Here is a 23,739-nt window from a genome sequence, read left to right as displayed (position 1 = left end):
ATGGTGAGTTAACATGGTATTAGAGATTGTTTTCTAGAGGCAAACTTTGCCTAGCTCCATGTATATGGTCATTGGTGTGGACACCACTATTTGTCACGTTTATTCTCGTAGACACAAGAGGGTTGCACATGTAGCCTTTTGGCTTAACGAGGGTTTTGACTAGCCGTATAGAGCTATTCTCGTCCTTGTCTTTTGCTTTGTTTTGTCTATATAAAAACTTGAAATCCTCTTTTATTGGTTAATGAACATTTTGAGAGTTTTCACATATTGAGTATTTGTTGATGGATTCCAACATCGGTGGATTTCGACATCTCGGTTGGTGGATTCCATAGGTTTGATTATTTTTCCTATTTGTTCTCCTCAAATCTGCAATCGAGAAGTTGTCCTACATCAGCTTTGGTATCAGAGCCAATCATTTCCTGATTTATGGATACCCCACTCCTTGGATGCTACGCTACGCCACATCTTTTTTTCATCAGATCAATCGCCCCACGAACACCGGAGTGCGACAAGGTCCATCACCCGTCAACATCAAGATCTAGATCCGAGTTACACAATGAGATCACCCTTAGCGAGGAAAACAAGGAACTATTACTATTGCCAAATCTCCACATAAAGTTAGAAAATCATTAAAAGTAAGTTTTATTCAATAAATTTTCTTTTCCCGTTGTAGAACAAAAAAAGAACGTCTTTGTTGAAAAAAAAAATCAAAATTCCAAAATTTAGTTTATTGTTTCCTTTTGTAGTTTAATCCCTATCTTATCGTAATTTCCTAACTTTTCCAAACTTATCAGATAGCCTTTCGAATTCTAAATTCTGATCTACATTCCCTCCAAATCAAACCCAAAGCCTAAACCCATTAACCCATCAACTAAACCAAATCCTTTAAACCCAAATTCATTAATCTAAACCAAACTCATCATTCCAAAGCCCAAAGCCCACTAACCAACTAAGCCCACCATGCCCAAACTAACCTTTCTTTTAACCATAGTGGATCAAAATTCTTACCCAAAAGACCGACCCGCTTACCCATAATCCACACCCATTTAACTTAACCCATTCCCCATCAAGTCTTCTCCCAGCCGATCCCACCTCCAAATCTATTCATCTTTCTAGCCCTAGCCTCCACCTTCACTCACATCCTCACTATCATCTTCACCAACATCGCTCCGTTCGACGCCGCCGCCGCTAATCTCCACGGATGACGTTGCTGCCGATCTCCAAGAACAACTCCACCGCCCTCCACCAAGACCGTCGTCCTGTCACGTCCTCCGACCTCCATCGCCTCACCGCTGCGCCACCGCCTTTACCACCGAGTCGCTGCCATTGTGCTGTAGCTATTGCCACCACAGTCGCTACCGTTGCCACCACCATCATTGCCACTACCACCGCCACTGTCGCTGCCACCACTGGCACTACCGCTGTTGTCGTCTGCCGCAACCACTGCCACTATTGCTGAAGCCCCTCGCACTGCCGCCATTGCCTCTAGCTGCTGTTGCCACTAACGCCACCGCCACTACTGGTGCTGTTGGGCTACTGCCACCACCTTTCAGTGGACTTGCGAAATTCAATAACATCCATCATTTATTTAGTGTTATTTGTTAATCTTTAAATAACAACTATATTTCTTTTGGTGTGGATCATAATCCTATATTTGTTTCATTAAGACAAACGCTTGAGCCTGCTATTACCTACCTACGTATATTGCTTATTAAAATCAAAACAATTAATATAAACAATATAACTAGCTAGGTTAGAGAGAAAATCTTGACATATCTAACGTCATCGTCTCGATCTCGAGAGTTTGTACTATTGGTTTGCAACTTTTTGCTAAATCTAACTGGCTCTTATTAAAACAAAAAACTTCATAAGTGGTTGTAGGTTATTCTGTCTATTACTCTCTTATTGTTCGCTGTGATATCTTAGTTTGTATCTCATTATTCATTTATTACATTTATTCCTTTAGTAGTGAAGACACATTACATGAACCTTCGTAGTGGTAGGCTAATCTCTAGCACACCATCCCAGCCTATTATGGAACCCAATACCATGAAATATTTTCATAGATTTTTACAACAGTTTATTGAAAACATTACAACTAGACCGGACGATTTCAATGCCCGTCTTGAGGCTATTGAGATAGGTCGTGGACAACAAGGGTGACGTCGGTGTATCCAACACGGGTGTTATGCGTACCGCTCCTAATGTCGATACCTATCGACAGACCCCATACTATCCTCACCATGAGAGAGGTCATGAAAGAGAATCCCATAGGCAAAATTAACGTGAAGATGCCTTCGATCTTCACAATAATAAGGGGTTTAGAGGCAATGTTGTCTTTGGAGAATTTTAAAACCACAAAGATCAACTTATAAAAAACATTAAGGTTGATGCCCCTACTTTTAACGGTCGTTTAGATCCTGCTGTGTTTATTGACTAGCTTCGTGAGATTGACCACTTCTTTGAGTGGTATGATCTGTCGAAAAATTGAAGAGTTAGATTTGCCCAAATGAAACTAGTCAGTCGAGCCAAATTGTTTTGGCAAAGTATAGATCAAATCTTAGAGCGACGAAATCAACCTCCCATCATTCATTAGCATGAAATAAAAGAAAAATTAAAAGAAAAATACTTGCCACATTCTTATCTTGGTGACCTTTTGGATCAATGAAATAATTTTAGACAAGGAAATAAATCTATAAGCGATTATGTCTCCCAATTTGACGAATACATGTTGAGGTGTAATGTTGTGGAGGATGAGAGGATGACGCTAAGTCGTCTTAGGCATGGCCTTAAAGACGACATCGAAAGAGAGTTTTCTGAGGTTACCTCTTTGGATCAAGCTTACGCTCTTGCGTTAAACTATGAAATGGTTAGTAGGCAACATTTGCCTAAGCAACCAATTGGGCGCACACCTCCCAATTATGCACCTGCTAGCGTAAAAGCTCAAACTACAGCAGTGCCTTCTAAACCTACCCAAACTGTCACATCTACCCAACCCGACAAAGGAAAATAGTTCCTTAAACTGCACCTGTCAATGACCCTCGTCAATGTTACAAATGTAGATAGATTGGTCATGTAGCCTTGAACTGTTCTCGAAAGGCCCTTTACCTTGGGGAATAGGATGATACTATAGGAGAAAACCAGCTCGACGAATACGTTTATGAACCTAACCCCGATGACGATGATCGTGGTTACGAAGATCATACTGTTGGTGTCGTTCATTGCGCTTTGACGCAACTCCGGAAGACTGACGATTGGTGAAGGAATGCAATATTCTACATATCAAATGTGGGACCAAAGATTGCAAGGTGATCGTCGATAGTGGAAGTTGTATTAATGCAGTCTTTTCTAAAGGTATATTTCGCTTGACGTTAAAATCCACACCTCATTCGAACCCTTATAAGGCATTTTGGGTAAAATAATTTCTCAATCATTATAAATGAGAGATGCCTAGTCCCTCTCACTTTTTTTTCTTATGAGGAACGTATGGTGTGACATTGTGCCGATGAATGTAGGGCATATTATTTTTGGCTGCTTTTGGTTATTTGATCCTGATGTAACCATTTTTGGGCATTCCAACTCATGCTCCTTCATTTTTAAAAGCAAGAAGATTAAGATAAATCATATGTGTCCAAAAATAATTAACAAAGATAACAAAAAAAAATGCTCCTGGTAAAAGAGGTTTGCACATAATAAATTCTAAAATAATTGAAAAAAAAGAGCAAACCAAGGCTTTGTTGTGTTCGTCTTAGTAGCTTGTGAAGTTGGGAGCACTACCCTCACTCTGTCATTCGAAGAAGTTGCTTCTATACTAAATGAGTTTTAAGATGTATTTTTGGATGATCTTCCAGATTAATTATCTTCTTTGCGCTATATCTAACATGCAATTGACTTGGTCCTTAGGGCTTCTCTCTCAAACTTGCCACATTATCAAATGAACCACAACGAATATGCTGAACTGCAATGTCAAGTGAATGAACTTATGAAGGGTTATATTCGCAAGAGCGAAAGTCCTTATGCTGTTACTGCTTTGCTTACGCCAAAGAATGATAAATCTTGGCGTATGTATGTCGATAGTTGAGCCATCAATAAAATAACGGTCAAATATCATTTCCCATTCCGCGGCTTGATGACATGCTTGACTTGATGACGGGAACTTCAATTTTCTCTAAGATTGATCTTAAAAGTGGTTATCATCAAATCCGAATTCACTTAGGCGATGAATGAAAGACCGTTTTTAAGACGAAAGACAGATTGTATGAATAGTTGGTGATGTCTTTCGGTCTATCAAATGCCCCGAGCACTTTCATGCATGTTATGACACAAGTGCTTTGACTATTCATGGGAAAATTTCTTGTGGTGTACTTTGATGACATTTTGATTTATAGTTGGTCAAAAGAGCTTTATTTGGACTATTTGCGTCAAGTTTATCTTGTGCTTTGTGCTGCTCAACTCTATGGCAATAGGAAGAAGTGTTTTTTTCAAAGTCATCTTCTTAGGGTTTGTGGTTACTTCTAATGAGTCTGCACCGACCCTAAAAAGATCAAGACAATTATTGATTGGGTGGAACCGCGAAACATTTATAATGTCTGTAGCTTTCATGACTTTGCTACTTTTTATCGATGCTTCATTCAGCGGTTTAGCATTATCATGTCTCCAATTACTGCTTGCTTGAATAAAAGGGATTTTCATTAGAGTAAGTCAACAAGTAATGCGTCTCCCTAACTTTTCTATAGCCTTTGAAGTGGAATGCGATGCCTTAGGCATTGACATTGGCGGTGTTCTTAGCCGGGAACGTCATCCTGTTACCTATTTCAGCAAGAAACTAAATGAGGCCAAACAAAAGTACTCCATTTACGATAAGAAATTTTATGCGGTTATTTAAGCTTTGTGCTATTGGTACCATTATTTACTCCCGCATGAATTCGTCCTTTATTCCGACCATGAAGCTCTTCGATTCTTAAATTCTTAGAAGAAACTAAATTCGAGACATGCTCATTGGATTGAGTTCTTACAGGAGTACACTTTTGTACTCAAACATAGAGTTGGGTTGAGAATATGGCGGTTGATGCGCTTAGCCGACGAGTTAGCCTTCTTTTTGCCATTAGCATTAAAGTCACTGGATTTGACAATATAAAGGACGACCTTTACTGAATGATCCGAACGTAGCCTTAGATAGTTATTCCCTCCAGAACATTACCTGTTTAAGGTTAACAAGCTCTGTGATTCCCATACATCCATACGTGATTTTCTAGTTTGGGAGATCCATGCCGATAGCCTGTCGAGTTATTTTGGACGTGATAAGACCATCAAAGAAGTTGAGCGCCAATTCTACTGGCCAAGTTCCAAGCATAACGTAGCAAAATTAGTTGGCTAATGTAGAACTTGTCAATCAGTAAACCACAGAAAACAAAACACTAGACTTTACACCCGTTACCTGTGCCTGATCACCCGTGGTAGAAAGTATGAATTTTGTCCTTGTATTACCTCACCTTTGACAAACATGATTTGATCTTTGTGGTCGTGGATCACTTCTCTAAGATGGCTCATTTTATTCCTTGTGCTAAGACCTCTAATGCTTCACATGTGGCAAAATTATATTTTACCCATATAGTCGAGTTATATAGTCTTCCAAAAACTATTGTATTCAACTGAGATGTTCTTTATAAGCTAATTTTGGAAAACCTTATGGCACATAGTTGGCACAAAATTGAATTTCTCTATAGTCTATCATCCTCAAACCGACAGTCAAACCGAGGTCGTTAATCATAGTTTTGAAAATCTTTTGTGATGTCTCGTGGGTAATTATAACAGAAATTGAGATGTCAATTTTTTTATAACCCAATTTGCATACAATAAGTTCATCAATAGGTTTATAGGCATGAGTTCAGTTGAAGTTGTTCATGATTTTAAAGTACACAAACCTTTAGATCTGTTGCCCATGTCATCTCATACTAGAGTCTCTAAGTCTGCTAAAGCATTTGTATATCATGTTCATTCTTTGCATCATGAGATCACTAAGCAAATTGAGACGAGTAATCGTCAGTATAAAATACATCCCAACTTGCACAAGCATGCTAAGGAGTTCAATGTTAGAGATCATGTTATGATTCATGTCAGACCCGAACGATTCCCTTCAGGAGCAGTTTGGAAGTTGCATGCTCGTAGTGAAGGACCTTTCCAAGTTCTGAAACGAGCATACACTAATGCTTATGTCATTGACATTCCCCTTGAGTACGGCATTAGTTGTACTTTTAATATTGATGATTTAGTAGCCTACCAACCACCTATGAACATCCCCACTAAACCATATGCTACATCCACTATTATTCCAAACATACTTGATATATCACATACCACTTCTCCTTTTCCATCCATATTATAAGAAATAATATACACTATTTTAGATGATCAAATAATATCTACTACAGAAGGAGGAGCTCACCATTGTCTAGTTCGATGACAAGGTCGACTAGAATCTGATTGTGGATCACTTACAAAGAGTTACTACAGCTTGACCATGGCATCTTAGAGTACTATCAGAGTCGTTCACACCCCATCGACTATTAGTGTGGACACCATTATTCATCACCTTTATTCTCGTAGGCACAAGAGGGCTACACTCGTAGTCCTTTGGCTTAACAAGGGTTTTGACTAACCTTATAGGGCTATTCTCCTCTTTGTCTTTTATTTTGTTTTGCCTATATAAAGGTTTGTAATCCTCTTTTATTAGTTAATGACTATTTTGAGAGTTTTCACATATTAAGTGTTTGTTGGTGGATTCCAACATCGATGAATTCCGACACCTCAATTGGTAGATTCCCCGGGTTTGATTATTTTTCTTACTTGTTCTTCTCAAATCTGCAATCGAGAAGTTGTCTTGCATCAGTTATTTTAGGGATAGGACACGTATGAGGCTGCGAGAACTAGAGTAGAGAAAGGTGTAAGTACTTCTTGTACTATGTCAAAAAGAAAATCTTGATATTGTAAAAGAAAACCCTTTTTTCCAATGGCCCCTTAATCAAAATTCAACTTCCAATCAAAAGAGAATCATAAAATTGTTTGTAGTAAGAGTTATTATGTTATATTTTATTAATTTATTAATTTATTAAGATATATGGTGATTTTGTATAAATAGGGCCAAGTCCCTCTCTATCATCTCAAGCAATACATTTTTCACCAAATCTTCTCATCTTTTCCTCTCTTTTCTTCAAATCTAATCTAGGGTTAGGCCTTGTATTGTTTCATGGTATTAGAGCATTCTGATCTCTAGAGTCAGCTCAAACAGTCTCATTTCTCTTTCACTATCTCCAACGGGTTCTCTAGACATATTGGCTTGATCTGAGCTCTTCGACGAGCAGCTCCCTTATGGCCTCTTGCCTATGAGCAACTCTAGCAGTAGGTGTCCACCAATTGCCAATGAAGAAAGCACTTCTTCTCGTTACAGCCTCCCTAAACTGCATCGTGCCTCTCGACATCACTTCTTCCACAGCTCCAACAGTGTCGTCTTCTCTTGCAGCTAGCTCCACTGTGGGTCAGTAAAGCTACCTTCCTTGCTTCACTTCTACTGCAGCCCATTGTTGTTGGAATTGAATATAAGGAAGCCTCGGAGGCTTGCTCACCAGCTAGCGAATCGTTTTTCACTCTTTCTATCGCCCACTAGTTTTGGCATTGAAGTCAAGAAAGCCTTGAAGGCTTGCTTTTCAAGTGTTTGATGAAAAAGTCATACAGCAACAGATAATATTTTCAGCGATGCTCACTAAGTGTTTAACAAAAGTTTGATGCATCAAGTGCAATAGCAGCATAACTATTTTTCAACGTGATATGAACCAGGTCAGGTCAGATCACATCATGAGGACATTAAGCTCAATGGATTAAGTCTATTTATTTTTTAATTGATTCATGCTTATGTAAGCCTTTAAGGCAAGTCTAGTTAAGTCATATAAACCACTAAAGCAAGTTCAATTAAGCAATGTAAGCCACTAAGACAAATTCAATTAAATCATGTAAGCTTCTGAGCAAGTCCTAATTTGAGTCGTATAAGCTTATAGGGCTAAGTCCGAGTATGACTCATTGTACCAGACCTCTATATACTGAGGGACTGGACTTCTTAGTTTAATCCAAGTATCCAAGCATTGAGAATTATGAATTTAGTTATTTTCTTATTATCACATTTACCATTTTTATCATAGTCATTAGATCATCTTTATCCTTATAAGAGTAGAACCCTTCCAAGCACCCAAACCCTAGCCGCTACCTTTCTCCAGCAGCCACCCAACTATACGACCGTCCACCACCACCCTTGGCCATCCACCATCCTCCAACTTTGCTCCATTATTTTAATTATATCTTTTCATCTAGACATCCGATTGACGTGAAACTAGAGTCATTAGATCTCTATCTCGTGAAGCTACCACCACCTAAATTTTTATAATTTTCTTAAGTCAGAATCATCCCAAATCTGGTTCGTAACATAGCGAGTGCCCACCTAGTGTTCAACGAAATTTCACTATGTCTAGCTCCTATTCTTTAATAATTCTGTTTTCAACAATTGTTCATCAAATGTTGAACAAAAGTCCACAATAACATCTTATGTTCCGATCAGCCATGAGAGCCTTTAGTTTTACTGGTGTCTCTATTTCTATCTTTGCTTTCTCTAGTATAATTAAATCTTGAACTTTTGATTCTGGTGCCTCACATTATATAACCAGTGACACTTTTATTTTCACTAGTCTCACTCCTAAGTCCACTGTCCTTCCTCATGTTCACACTGTTGATGGGACTCATTACCCCATCTCGCACATTGGTTACATCACCCCTACAACGGATCTTACTAGTCATTTTATTTTATCGAATGTCTAGCTTATTCTCGGTCGTACAATAAGCCTTATTTCTATTACTCAACTTGTTGACTCTGGTAACAATGTGTCCTTCTCTTCTATTTCTTGTGTTGTGGAGGACACGTCAATAGGCCAGAGGATTGGGACCGGTAATAAGATTCATAGGCTCTACTACTTGGACTACCTTCATCATATTGCTCCACCTAGTCTTGGTGTTTGTCTCATTACTCCTCTATCTCCTTCAGACCTGTGGCATCAACGTTTAGGTCATATATCAAGTCAACATTTCAAGACCTTAACCAGGTCTGGATCCTTAGGCAATAGTCATTTTTCTTATTTGTCTCCTTGCATTGATTGTAAGTTAGCAAAACATCGGGCCCTTTTTTTCCTCTTAGTGGGAGTATCTCTGATTCCCCTTTTGATTATGTGCGCTCTGACATTTGGGGTCCAGCTCCCCTTTCTTTTAGTCTTGATTTTCTCTATTATGTATGCTTTATTGATGATTTCTCTTGTTTCACCTGAATTTACCTCGTGCTCCTATGTTCTGAGGTATGTCAGATCTCTCGTGATTTTTCTTCTATGATTCATATTCAGTTCGGTCAATCTATTAAGATCTTCCGATCTGACAGTGCTTAAGAGTACCTTTTTTCTGAATTTCATTTTATTCATGCTTCTACCGCCACTCTACCTCAGCAATCATGTCCCTATACTTTTGCTCAGAATGGTGTTGCTAAACAAAAGCATCATCTTCTTTAGACCACTCGTGCTTTTTTCTTTAAGGCTTCTATTTCTCGTTCTTACTGGGTTGAGGCTCTTCTAATTACTCTCTATCTAATCAATTGAACTTCATCTTCAATTTTTGATGATGTGACTCCATACGAGCATCTCTATAGTACTTCACCATCTTATGGCAATCTTTCTATCTTTGGTTGAACATGCTTTGTTCTTCTTCCTCCGGATAAACGCAACAAGTTGTCCTCTCAAGCAACTAAATACATTTCTAAGGTATAGTCTTGAGCATAAAAACTATCATTATTATGACACTTATGCTCATCGTCTTAGAATATTACGCCATGTCACTTTTCTGGAATAGACACCCTTCTTCACCTATGATACTATGGGTCCCTCGAACTTATCCTTTCTGGATCTCACTACACTATCTTATCTTTCGTCCCTTTGGATGTCCTTACCTTAGCCCCACCATCTGCACCCCCCTACTTGTATGATACTCTACCCATAGATACTCATTTACTATCAGTTTTATCTGCGCCTCACTTACTGAGGTTTCAGCTCTTTCAAAGAAGCACCCCCTCCCATGACAACCCTGTCATACTTCTACGCTAGTAGGCTGTGTCCCCCTCCTACAGTTAAGCCTCTCTCTAATGGTAGTATCCCTCCGACTATCCCATCCTCTATTGTGGCGGTTTCTACACTCGCTTGTCATTATCTATTGTGTGAACGTCACCCTCCCAACTAATATTATTTTCTGATAACTTCCGCTACATACTTTTCTCAGTTTCACATCTTTCTTGCAGCCATTCACTTACCCCTCAGCCTAAGTCATATCATGAGGCTAACCAAGTTTCAAAGTGGCAACAGGCTGTGACAAATGAGCTTCAGACCCTTCAACATATCCATAATTGGGATGTTGTCCCTTGGTTGCCTAACATCGTGCTTATCGGCTGTAAATGGATATTCAAGGTCAAGTATTTGCCTGATGGATCTATTGCTAGGTACAAAGCTCGTCTAGTTGTTCGAGACTCTACTTAGAAATACGGGATAGATTACAAGAAGACATTTGCTCCTATTACTCGGATAAGCTCTGTCTATACTATTCTTGCTGTAAAAAATGAGTATATCCCTTTCCTTCTTTGTCTTTCCACTTCTGTAGTTCAGGAACAGACACTTCGCCAAATTATTTTGAGTCCTGTTGCTTCCGATTGCCAGTGGCCTCTTTATTAAATAGACGTTAAGAATGTGTTTTGTTCATGGATCCTTCACCTGGTTTCTCTCTTCCCCCAGGTCACATCTATCGATTGTGACGAGCTATCTATGAGCTCAAGCAGGCTCCTCGTGCCTAGTTTGACCAATCTTGTACTGTTCTCACATCCTACATATTTCAAAAGCCATCTATGTTTTTGCAGTCTTATGCTTATGGTCGAGTCCTTCTTCTATATGTCGATGATATGATTATCACTAGAGCTGACTCAACCGGTATTTGGCCTCTTCAGCAACATCTTCAAAGTTAGTTTGAAATGGACTTCAGTCCTCTTCGATACTTTTTGGGTATCGAAATTTTTCAATCATCCCATGGTCTTTTACTGTCCCAACAAAAAATATATATTACAAACATTCTCAGTTGTGCTACTATCACTGACACTCGTCCCGCTTCTACCCTAGTTGAGCTTCATGTGAAGCTTCAGCCCTATGTTCAACTTCTTCCAAATTCGACTAGATATCGTCAGCTGGTCGGGGCATTTGTCTACCTGACCATTACTCGGCATGCTATCTCTTATGCAGGACTACTTTTTTCTTATAAATGAGAATTATAAGAAAAAATAGGGGTCGGGTTACAAAAATCTCAAAGATAGAGTGTAAATCATAAAATAGATAAAATATAGGGTGTGATTTATAAAATTTCCTAAAATTTTTATGATAGCTAGAGATATTTTTGGGTCTTCGGCATGTCAATCTTCAGTTTTTAGTTTAAAAATATGTATTAAAACCTACATTATAGTGTTATCTTTAGACTATGTTTGTTAATAATCTATTTTATTAAAGATATTACAACAGTTAAATATAAATATTATCTAACACATAAGATGATTGAATACATTCATTAAAACTAATATTAATCATTGAATACATAATAACTTAATATCTAGTTAAACGTAGAATGACGAGTATAATCAAAGACTTTTTTTATCGGCACAAGAATAACACAAAAATGTTGCATTAAATACTGTTGATAATCTTCAAAACTCATCAACTGATAGTATTGCTCGTTGTGATGTCTCACATAGTCTTTATACAAATAGGAATTTTACAATTTTCATGTGTTATGATATGGATAGCGAACATGCACGGGAATGACTGGCACCGACACAAGCATACCTTTAGCATATGTCAGATTATGGACATGTAATATAATAAAAGTGTTGTTTTGATGGGTGTGATTGATATGATAGTAATGATGATAAACTTATATTATCCTGTGGACGCACCTCTCCTAATCTCCTAGTATCTACAAATTTAAGTTTTTTCCTCATCTGACTGTAATTGTATTGAGCTTGAGATGATCCTTTTCTTTTATTCTCTCTCTAAAAAAATCTGCCTCATGGTTATCTAGGTCTACCTTATGGTTTTGATCTTAGGTGATATGCGTGAAATTTTTCTCCTCTGTAAAAATAATACGTCTTTGAGAAAATTGTATAGCAGGGATACATGTCTCATCTCCATCATCACTACTACCAAACTGAGTCTCGTCATTATCACCATCACCAATATTATCATTATTATCTCTAGTCTCATCATTATTATTTTTATCTGAGCCTTCTAAGGGATCAATTGATCGTGAAGATGATTTAAGTCGACTAAAAAACCGATCGTGAAGATCCAGCTTGACTAGCAGTAAATTGATGATGATTGATGAAAATAAGAAAAAGTAAAGAAAAAAAAAGAAATCCACGTGTTATATCATATTTGTTAAGAAAATGATCAAAATTGATTTGATGATGATTGATGAAAATAGAAAAGTTTTAAAAAAAATGGCTCTACATCAGCACAATGACCGGCATACGACCGTGACGAATGGCATGGCTCGACACGGGGTGTCCCACTTGACATACCAAGTGTTGCGCCACCACTGGCAAGGCCATCTTTGGTGCTGCCTAGCAATGGGATGTATCCTCAATAGGAAACATATCCTAAGCTTAAAATTATGGTTCTAATATTTTCAAAATAAATGTCAAAAATAATATATTTTTTGTAAGTTTTAAGATAGAAGGATTCCTTTCTAAGCGTGAAGGTTTTGGCATTTTGAGATCCAGATTTTAGATTTAGAACTAGTTGAAGTTAATCATTTGAAATCTTTCAGAACTGTAAAATGATTCCTAGTGTTTTTCTTTCGGTTGCCATAATTATTTCTCATAATAATTTATATTTAAGGTTTTCATAGATGAAAGTGATGATCTTCTACAAAAATTTCTGTCAGAAATTTTAAAACTTAAGAGAACTTATGCCTCTCTAGAACATTCATATAATCATCATAACTAAGTGTAAGGTTTCAAAAAGGCCAAAGTCCTATGCAGGTGCTGTCAATAAAACTTAATTCCATCCATCTCAGGAATAATCTGACAATAAATGTCACTTTTCAGAAGGACTGGGACTAGAAAAAATTCCTCTGATTAGAAGACTCATAGAGTCGGGACTTAAAAAATGACTAAAACTAAATGTTACACAGAGTGGGATGGTTGTAGAATATGAACAGTTCCAACCACTTAGCAACAGAGCAGAAGCATCTCTCTAGCAATGGAATCAGGAGAAATGGAATTAAACTTCCAACAAGTGTAACATATACTAAACTTCCAACAAGTGTAACATATATTAAACTTCCAACAAGTGTAACATATATTAAACTTCCAACAAGTGTAACATATATTAAACTTCCAACAAGTGTAACATATACTAAACTACCAACAAGTGTAACATATATTAAACTTCCAACAAGTGTAACATATATTAATATATGTCAGAGTAGATTTCAGTAACAAAATTTTGATCAGTAGTCAGACAGCTCAAATGTTAAAAGGCTCATCAAATCCACCGAATAAGCAAGGAGAGCCTCCACAATTAGAATTTGTGGAACTCAATGCCTCATACTCACTGAGCATCAACTACAGAGAATAGTCAAAAAAAATTTAGAGTATGTCCAACAACTTAAGGACATGAACCCTTAATTAAACTCACCAATAACAAGGAGAGCCCTCTGATGAAATAAACTTGTAAGATCAAGCACATAACACTTTTAATATCAAACACCTTAGAAAAATCATTAAGTATAGGAAACTTGTTAAAACATCAGAGATCCAATATTGTTAAACTCCATTACAACAATATCAGATTATTTTAATATCTGTAAACTGGTAGCATGGAACATTTGCTGATCCAAACTAATTTACTTATGACTTGACGAATTTCGTTAGTTACTGCCTCATCAAGAGTCAAATATCTTGTGAAGGTTTTTTCTCAGTTACTCATGTATTAAGCTAAAATAATGTCCCCATATGCAGCAAATAGTAAGTGTATGTATGTCTCCTTTTCAGAATTGAAGAAGCCCTTACCAATATTGACAGAATTCTTTCCACTTGCAGATGGTTTCAGAAATAAGTGATATTTAAGATTTACTCCATTTCAAAGTGATGCTAACTTTCCATTTAAAGTATGATAAGCTCAAAACTGAGTGTCAGGAACATGGTAGGTTAGCTGTGAACTTTAAGTTCCTATGTATTGCATCTTGACTCAAATATAAATGACAAAGTTTAGACTAGACATGTAAGCCCTATATATATACATCTGCTAGTCTGAATCCTCGAATATAGTCATGGACTATTCAAGTTTATGTTGACTGCTGTGAGCATTATTCACACATCAGTACTCAAGGTTTGAAACTTCCATAAGATATACTTTTAGAAAGTAAAAACACTTTAGATGATTTGCTTTAAGCTTTAGAAATTAGATGATTACAGATAGAAAAAAGTCAAAAACACAGACTAAGATCCAACTAAAGTATTTACCTTGGAATCAAACTCCAAATCTGAAATCTCATCCCTGCTAAATCATAAAGAGCATGTCAATACATCCACTTCTACGAGATTAGAACACACAATGAAGGAAACGAAGGCTTTTAAACAAGCAAAAACTTAGCTGGCAAACGTCAAAATTGCAGTTTTGAATAAATTATAAGAGCTTAAGTCAGACAAAAACTATAGATAGCATAACTGCATTAGTTTGAAATTTGTAGTTTGAGGAAACTATGACAGTGTTGCAATAAATCCACATAGCGTGAAGCTTCCACAAGATCAATTAATCAAAACGCACAAGATAACTTTTAAATGTCGAGAAGAGTTTGCATGGTTCTTTGAGAGAAATAATGGCATGCCTAATGACAGAGCGACGAGGATATTCCAGGCTGTGTTTCATCATTCTTCCAAAATAATCCTTAGATGTTGAGACTTGTTAAATAAACTGAGTCTAACTACAATAAGATTGCATCATAATCAAAAGTAAATTAATCCAAGGGAGGAAAATATCCGAAAGAAATAATTTGAACTCGAAACAAAGTTATGCATCAGCAATATTACCGAGAAGATAATAACAAATGCAGCGAACAATGAAGCAGAGGAAAACAAACCTTATTCTCCCACTTAGGGCCCGAGCCATCTGATGACATCATAACACCATCACAATAGCAAACTCACAAGTCTATCCAAATCAATATCATGGGAAAAAAAAAAACATACTACGAGAAAAGGAGTTCCCATGACCCTTACATATGAAGGAGAGGTGGGCTCCGATGAGCAACTGTGCACGATAGCGCTAGCCTTTCCAACATTAAGAAAGAACGAGTTCAGATCCAAGAATCCAGGATCCAATTGCAAGAACCTAGCAACTTGACTACGTGATCCGAGAGCTAAGCAGGTGTGGAGAAATTTTTTACCTCCACGTACGAATCGACGATAAGGCGAGATGATTCCCGCCGGTACTTGGTGGTGATCCTGCCTTCTATCTCGGGGATGATCCGTTCCCATCGAGGTCTTCGGGAAGAGAAGGCAAAAGAACACAAAAAGAAATCCTCATCGGAATCAGATCAACCAAGGAACAATTAAGAGACGAATTGGGAGAAACATGGGAAGTGGAAGTACCTGAGAGGAGGCCTAGGGTTTTCTTGGCGAGGAGCTCGGACGAGGTATCGATCCATGGATCAAGAAATCCAGAAGACTGAGAGGGAGGAAGGAGACGGCGAGGGCCGTCGGGTTTCCCGCCAAAAAAGAGTGCGTTTAGGAACGGGTCGGATGTCGGTTTCTTGAGGAGATATTTATAGAGGAACGGGTCCGTAGTCCGATCCGTTAATTCAATAATTAGACCGGCATGGGCTGGGTTATTCAATAATTAAATTTACCATTTGCCCCCTAAATTTCACCCTAAACCGCAAAAAAAAAAGAAAAAGAAATACAATTATAACAGCTAGTTTCTCTAAATTAATAACGGGATTTAATGGTTCTATTGGAACAAGCTTGCTTATGGTTGTCCATTTAATCTCCCATTCACATAAAGTTGGTCCTAATATTGGGAAAGAATTAAAAAGCAACAGCACGAAAATTTGAAGAAAAAGCAGCTTCATTGATCACTAACAAACGAAGAATAAATAGAAGAGAGAAAGTAACAGAAAAAAAAATTTTAAAAATGAAAACATCTCTGTATGAATACATAAACTAACAAAAAAATAAATGGATGGCTATGGATCATGGGTTGCATGACGTTTAGGTAATCCATGATGGTGAACAGGATCCGGCCCAGTTGGTACTTGCCTTGCTGATGCCTTAGGCGTTGATGATTCTATTTTGGGTGAGCTCTTCTCTTCTCCAACCTAGTAATGTTAGACTCGTTTAATAAGTTAACAAACAAATTATAACGTTCCAGAATATCTCGTACTAACCTTTGGCATCCTAACTTGCATTACCATCTCAAGTTGCAAACCTGCCATGGAAGTTTAAGAAAGTTTGAGAGATTTAAATGGCATTAAAAGCTTGTAGAGAGAGAGAGAGAGGAGTGCGTATACATATATATATATGTATATGTACCAGGTCGAGAAGTAAAAGTGAATGGCAGAAAGGCCATAGAAATGAGCATAATGGCTATCAAGGAAGAGGTGGTGTTGGCCATCTAAAGAAGAGGAAAGAGGATAAGGAAAGAAGGAAGAAGGAAGAAGGAAGAAGGCAATGCTCCTCTTTTTTTTCTTCTTTTCTGCAGTAGGAATAAAGTGCCGATAAATTTTTGATAAAGATTAAAAAGAAAAAAAAAAGTTATTAAGTGGCTTTCTATTAGCTTTGCTCGAGCCTATCGACGTTGGCCGTCGCACGTGCGAGAGAGGTGGCGAGTGGCAGAGACGGAGAGCCAGCTGTCCTGCAACGTGGCGCAAGATGAGGCGCTTCCCGGCACGGACGGTGGTTGGCGTGCGACAGCTTACGTCGCGCCGACGACAGTGGCGTCTAACAAAGAAGGCGCTAGCTTTGTTGATATTACGAAGGATGCCATCTCTTTTGGGTCTATAGCCTAGCCACTAATGCGGTAATGCCCTCGATTGGATTAGTTGGAATATTAAGTTGACGTAACTACCCCTCGATAAGTTTTAATTGACTCCCATGGTGGGTGTCACTTACAATTTTTTAACTCTTGATCAGAGTATGTTTATGTGGATGGTAAAAAGATGAGTAAATATAATTCTACAACCGTTAAAAAGTTACCGCCTTAGATATCAATATGTATATTTTTAATTGAGAAAAGCTTGTAGACTAAATGGGCTGGACACCATAAGCCAACCATTCAAGTTATATAAACCAATGTACTAGCATAAGATAAAGTTTATTTGCTATAACATTATTTACGTAGCAATGTCATTTTTTCCTCTTTTTTTGTGATTTAGAATATTTTTTAAATATCAAATAAAAAGTTGGATTATATGATTTGTGAAGATCATAATGACATATTTATTTAAATCAAATAATCATAAGAGAAAGATGAAAGAGAAATAATATTTAATTTGTTGAGTTTAAGAAAAATATTGTTTTTTAATATAAATTTATTTTTTTAGAAAAAAAGATAAATTGGTATTAAATGAAAAAAAAAACTATCTCTCCACCAAATACTTTAGTCTAAAATAGTGAAATTGAGTGATTCTACCATGAAAATATGTAAAGGAAAATTTTTTGCAAGTTGAAACTTAAACTAAAATATTTTTCCCGCAAAAGCTCTATAGGGTGTAGGATTATAGGAATGAGCATTGCAACTAGCAATCCAGAAGGCATATAAAAAGCACAAACTGATATAGACTGCAACATATTATTATATGTTTAAATACAAAAAACATATACTATTATATGTTACAGATAGCAATAGTGATGTCAGCCAGGACGACAGCAATACATTGACCTCTAAATCTATAATAGAAAAACTTCCGTGTTGGCTTAGCCATCTCTGTTAACTATTGATGGTCAAAAGCACTTCTCCACTATTAGTCACACAATTGCAATAATTTGGACATTAGTGTCACTGTATTAGCCAAATCTTCTCATCATCCAGGTTGACAAAAGAAAGTAGAATTAAAACAAGAATAAAAATTTCAGATAGACCTTTTACTATTGCTTCTTCAACATTCTTTCTCAATCAACAGAACTCTCTGAGAAATGATCATGACGGAGGGCACTCGATTAGTAAACAGTCGATTTCGTACAAAATCTGCGAAGTACTCTAGTGCTCTCTCCCTTTTGAAAATGAGCAACCTTGGTTTCTACCAAAGCAATGTTAAGATAAAAGAAAAATACATTAGTCATGGCATTCACAGAGAATTATTTACAAGATCGAAACTGTTTCAGATATTAGGATGAAAATGAGGATTCTTGAAATCTAATATCTGACATATTAGTCTTTGAGGAAGGTTGGATTTCAGGTGAAGACATCATCACCATCATCATCATCACAATCACCATCATCATCATCACAATCACCATCATCTTAAAGAAATAAACAATCAATCATAAGAAATAAAAGATAGCGATAAAAAGCTTTTAAAACAATTATTTTGTCATTTCCAGATGAATGGGAAATATCAACAGGAAATTGTATCAGAAAAAGTTCAAGAAGAAGCTTAGATGACAACTCAGCGGAAACGGAACCAGGATAAAGTATCAGATACATCAGCCTGGCCAAAACTACATTGGTTGGCTAAGCGGCTAAGCCTATAATAAAACATTAAAGATCACAGTTTACAAACAAAGATATTCTAACATCTTAGATGGACATATCAACCAAGAGGGATAATGTACCTTCGTACCCAAGAGTGTGCAACTCTTTGAGGTTGGATAATAATATATAGTTGGTAAAAGTTATGTGCCTTGATAAAGGTCTAATAAGCTCATAAGAATCAAAACTCGAAAGAACAGAATTACCAAAGTGCATAATTTTCATGAAGGAAATTGAGTCTCTTCAATAGTATGTATGCAGTTTGCACGTTTAGTTTAGTTGAAGGCCTCACATTCGCAGAAACTAAAGTGCAGTTGGCTAACAATTGGAATTGTCATTCTTCATTCGTAAGGACTTGAGTTACAGCAACCAGTAAAAGAAAGCCAAAATCATGGTGTTCTGAATACTTTAATGAGAAGATAAAATTTGGTGGTGATGGAACTAATCAAATTAATTGGCTCAATAATCTAGTTGCTATCAACTCTTCAGTAGTAACCATGTTCTTTCATGGTAGGCTCTAAACCTTATCACATCATGATATTCCGATGCATCTTTCTCCTTCCTCTTTTCTAAATTTCCCTGCAAAGAAAAAGACGCCCTAGCCATTGCAATTCAGACCCCTTTATATCAGCCTCTCAAGCTGCATACCAGCGAATCACAAATAACACTATATCTAAATTCCTAAGTGGAACACGTAGATGGAAAATACTCTGGACAACCCAATGAACCACTTTACCTGCTTTCTTGTGATAAATCTAGATACTGTTATGAAAATTTATTATATAGTGCAGATATAGAAATTTCCAAGTTTTCTACATAAAAGTATAAAACTTACATAGGCTCAGACATTGCTTAACGTTCCTATTTCTGATGTCATACTTTCTCATGCACTGTAATGACCATTCAATCAAGTCCAAATGTTGATGTAAATAATACTTTTTAGTTTTTTCCAACATTAAGTTTAGATTTTAACTTTTAAGTGGACTTTCACCTCCATGATCATTGACCATACCCATGTAACAGATCATTTGAAATCAAATTCTTGAAGCAATGCCTTTTGATTACTTTTGAGTCTCAGTAACAGCAGCTTTTAAAACAAAAGTTACAGTGAGGGAGAATTAGATTACCATCCAATTGTTCAAATAGTGTACCATCTGGCAACAAGGACTTGATGTTAGGTAACAATCAACTGGAAGGTTACTCCATGGCTTTTCCTGTGAAACAGACAAAATAAGAGAAAAAGGAAAATAAGTAAGATGAGCAATTGAAGAAGGATAAGCAGCAACAAACAACTAGATAGAAAAGCAATGTTACTCACTTATGTTCCCAAGTACTCCATTAAATCATCATCATGCAGCAACTCATCTATGTCAGGCATTGGACTGTTGATTCCAATGAAATCTAAAGGTAATCCATCAAAAGAACCGCCAACAAACTTATCATGATCACTGTAGAAATGTTCATCTATGAATGGTTGCACATCTCCATTTCCACTGGATGCCAATGGGTGCCCATAAATATTATTATCCACAGGAAATCCAGCACCCACAGATTTCATTTGATGATCAGACGCAGACAAGGAGAGCTGCTGTTTCCCATGAGAGGCTCCATAACCAATTGATGAAGAGAAAATTTCAAAACCAGTGCCTGGGTGAAAATTGTTTCCAGACTGCAGCACATTATTTTCAGCACCAGAGAACAATGATGGCTGGCTTCCTGTGTACATGCTCTGGGGAGTGGCATTAGTGAAGTCATTAACCTCAATTTCAGCAAGAAGTAGCTGGTTTGGAAGATCTTCCTGATGTTGTAAAGCTTGATTTGAATAATCCGACTGGTTGAAGCTGGAAACCTGATAAGCCACAAGGGGCAAGTCTATGCAATTCATATCAGGGATAGCATTTCGTGAATCCTCTTGTAAGTTTTCGTTATGAGCTGCTTCTTTCCTCTGCTCAACAAGTGTTGAACTTACACCACGAGGCCTTTTTCTCTTTGGCTTTTCATTTACCTGATCCTTACGTTGAATAACTTTGTTAGCATTTTCTGGTGGATTATTTTCCCCATCTCCCGAAGTGGTATTTGCCTCATGAATTTGTGCAACCAACTGCACATTTCTTTCATCATCTTTAGATGATGAAGAGTCACGCGCAACTTCAAAGCCATCAACATCGTACTCGTTACTACTACTACTATTTGTGTCCTCCTTTCTTTCCCCATGACCACTATGCTGAGTTACATCAGACAAACCATTCTCAGTGCTAAGCTGATGAATGGTCATTTCTTCTTTATTGAGAACTCCTAACCAAATTAAGCTCTCCTTTGCACTCATTTTATCCTGCAAGCATTTGGATTTCCTGACATGTGTTTTGATCTTATCGATATTAGGAGACATGTGCTTGATCACACCTGTCAGAACCCCAACCTTCCATACCTTCTTAAGATCATGTGGTTTCTTATAAGGAGGGATTTGTCCCTTGGGTAGACCCAGACCCGTCCACCAATTTTCATTTCCAGAAGGCCACCAGGGAGGAGGTGTACCCTTCTCTAGTGGGTACTTACGTTGCGGAGGGTCACAATGTTGCATCAATGATGATAGAAGTGACCCCAATGTAGCATCTTGAAGATCCATAAGACTATGAAGATTCTTGCCTCCTTTATTCTGAGCATTCTCAACTGCAAAATTCTCTGCCTCATACTTTGCTACAGCTGCAGGTCCATTTTTATCGAACTTTACCTTTTCCTTCCACCAAGCTCTTATGTTATCTGAAGCACCACTAACAGGCTTCCCTTTCTCAGGTATTATTCCGTAGACGAATCCACGAACATTACACACTTCCATCAACTTCAACATATACTTGAGTATCCCATCTTGCGCTCTTGACATCTTTTTCCTACGAGCCTGATCAGAGATCTGCTTGGGCTTAGATTTTCCAGAAGAATCCTGCTGAGAAGCAAACTTCTGTCGCTCCTTGATTCTCCTAAGCTTAACCCTGTCTTTCCACATTCGCCTTGCCAGATCATCTGGTTCAATTTCTTCATCGCTAACATCATTCTCGATGAGGTTCTCGCACCTGACGCCATCAACCTCATAATCGGAACCATCACCTAACTCGTTAGCTATTATTGCAAGCTGATCCATAAAATCAGTTCTGACAAGCAACCGACTTTCCCTTTAATACAATTGCAAATTCATCTCAGAGATCATCATCATCATCATCATCATCATCATCATCATCATCTAAGTTTTGCTTCAAAATCCTGCCCAAAGATTCATCATATAGAACAGAACTAAATTAATAGCAATATAAGAAGTCCATCAAATCTCGGTATGTACATAAACGTATACCTGCAAATAGTCCTATACAATAGTGATCTAATACAAGAGCAAAAGGATCTCAAAATCCTTCCTTTTCTCAAACACATAAAAGTCTCGACACAATTAGTACAATAAACACAGATAGAATCGACCACAGGAACATAAAGCGAATTCATCTCCTAAAAAACCCACCGCTCCTACACGCTCGATTACATACACCCAACCGAATTTCAATAGAACGAATAATAGAAATCAATTGGGCACATCACGGCATCACAAACTCCAACCAAATAGGAAATACAAAAGAGGAAGAGAAGCGAATCAATACCAGATTGGAGATCGAATCCAACTCCTCTTTCTATAATTTTTCTCTCTTTATTTGAGGGAGGTGGAAATGGTAGGGATAGGTCGGAGGAGGGAGGAGAGAAACAAGACTACAGCGGTGATTATGAGAGAGAGAGAGAGAGAGAGAGAGAGAGAGAGGACCAGAGGAGGGGAGGCGACGAGATTAGTAAAAAGACGGTTATAGGCAGCGGAGATCATTTATTATATCTATTTTCCTGGTCAAGTTGGGCAATGTTCAATGGACCAAATTAGCCACTACAACTCTTTCTATAATCGTCTGCGCAACACTGCGATGAAACCTTTTTGTGCTTCGCTAGAACAAATCTCTGCCTCTCATCCCTCGTCTTTTGGGCCTTTATTGCAACCAAATTCTTACATGCTAAATTTGTAATAATAAATAATAATCTTGGTATTTTTTAAATAAATCATCCGGAAAAAAAAATTACATATATATTTATAACCTCCTAATTATTGCTTCTTCTTTTTCAATGTAAATCCTCTCATCTTTTGTCATCCCTTTTAACCACGTAAAGCCCTTCTCTCGCCGTGGCCCATTAGCTGCCACTTTTGAGGGGGTGTTTGTTTTTTGTACCTCTATTTACTGCTGGGCACTTGAGGGCTTGAAGTTTGTGGTACTGAATTCTCTTTATAGAAGAAAAATTATTAGAACTTTTTAAATGTTTCTTTTGTTAGCAATTCTTTAGATTTTTATCATTAATAAAATATCACGCGACTATAACACAATCAACTTTAGACTCTTCTGATATCATTTTATTCTTATTTTAGAGAAGAAAAAAGAAATGATAAAAGCTAGCAATAAGATAATCGTTTAATCGTTTAATCGTTTTCTTTGATACTCGCCAGAGTTGAGGAAGCAAAAATGTCATTATAGATAAATAAAAAAAATGAGCTAGACAGAGTACATTCTGTTTTCACTGTATAGTGGATATAGAAATATTCTTAGTTGGTTTACACATTAATTACATTCTGTTTTGTTGTCTATCTATCACTATTGTGTAGTATTGCTTGTATATGAATTCAACCTTTCAAGTATTTACCCAACTTTATTATAATGGATCATTTCGAGTATATGCATTATACTATACTGCAAAAAATAAATAAAGTCAGAAACCCTTTCTTCTTTTGTTCCTGGTATTCATACCCAATAATTTGCATCAATCTTTTATTGGTATAGCAGGAAAAAAGACAAGATCAAAATCT

The 23,739-nt window shown here is 37.2% G+C and overlaps 2 protein-coding genes and 1 long non-coding RNA gene across 7 annotated transcripts in view; all 3 read right to left on the bottom strand.

Annotated features, from left to right (window-relative positions):
• The window catches only part of LOC140786706 (uncharacterized), a 29,416-nt gene extending 13,421 nt beyond the window's left edge, over positions 1-15,995 (bottom strand). The window contains exons 1-5 of one of the 3 annotated variants that reach the window (XM_073135324.1): positions 15,764-15,995; positions 15,559-15,655; positions 15,362-15,442; positions 15,253-15,281; positions 14,636-14,669 (exon numbers count right to left, since the gene is read on the bottom strand). In XM_073135324.1, coding sequence (XP_072991425.1) covers positions 14,636-14,669; positions 15,253-15,281; positions 15,362-15,442; positions 15,559-15,655; positions 15,764-15,819 — 297 coding nt within the window. In that variant the 5' untranslated portion in view covers positions 15,820-15,995. The remainder of the gene's footprint in view (positions 1-14,635; positions 14,670-15,252; positions 15,282-15,361; positions 15,443-15,558; positions 15,656-15,763) is intronic. The other 2 variants (XM_073135322.1, XM_073135325.1) reach the window with 2 other exon arrangements.
• A 225-nt stretch (positions 15,996-16,220) lies between these two features.
• Positions 16,221-16,852, bottom strand: LOC140787205 (uncharacterized). Its single transcript, XR_012108769.1, has 3 exons — positions 16,703-16,852; positions 16,558-16,598; positions 16,221-16,488 (listed from the first exon to the last, which is right to left on the bottom strand). It is a non-coding gene; the product is annotated as an uncharacterized lncRNA (long non-coding RNA).
• Positions 16,853-17,925: 1,073 nt separating this feature from the next.
• LOC140787413 (ETHYLENE INSENSITIVE 3-like 3 protein) lies at positions 17,926-22,759 on the bottom strand. 3 transcript variants are annotated; one of them, XR_012108848.1, is made up of 4 exons: positions 22,502-22,759; positions 20,179-22,115; positions 19,988-20,074; positions 17,926-18,631 (listed from the first exon to the last, which is right to left on the bottom strand). XR_012108848.1 is itself a non-coding variant. In XM_073136313.1 (3 exons), the coding sequence occupies exon 2, from the start codon at positions 21,994-21,996 to the stop codon at positions 20,179-20,181; it is 1,818 nt and encodes a 605-aa protein (XP_072992414.1). In that variant the 5' UTR covers positions 21,997-22,115; positions 22,502-22,759; the 3' UTR covers positions 19,888-20,074. The 3 variants fall into 3 exon arrangements, 1 of the variants encoding a protein (XP_072992414.1); XR_012108847.1 differs by having other exon boundaries at positions 17,926-18,408; XM_073136313.1 differs by lacking the exon at positions 17,926-18,631 and having other exon boundaries at positions 19,888-20,074.
• Positions 22,760-23,739: the final 980 nt, after the last annotated feature.

The sequence above is a fragment of the Typha latifolia genome, chromosome 4, assembly GCF_019914945.1.
Source record: "Typha latifolia isolate L0001 chromosome 4, TyphaL0001v2, whole genome shotgun sequence".
Taxonomy (NCBI): Eukaryota; Viridiplantae; Streptophyta; class Magnoliopsida; order Poales; family Typhaceae; genus Typha; species Typha latifolia.
This window is presented reverse-complemented; position numbering and strand designations above follow the sequence as displayed.

Bases quoted from the DNA above. Each gene is read 5' to 3' on its own strand.
- LOC140787413 (XM_073136313.1), bottom strand. From the start codon at position 21,996: ATGGATCAGCTTGCAATAATAGCTAACGAGTTAGGTGATGGTTCCGAT.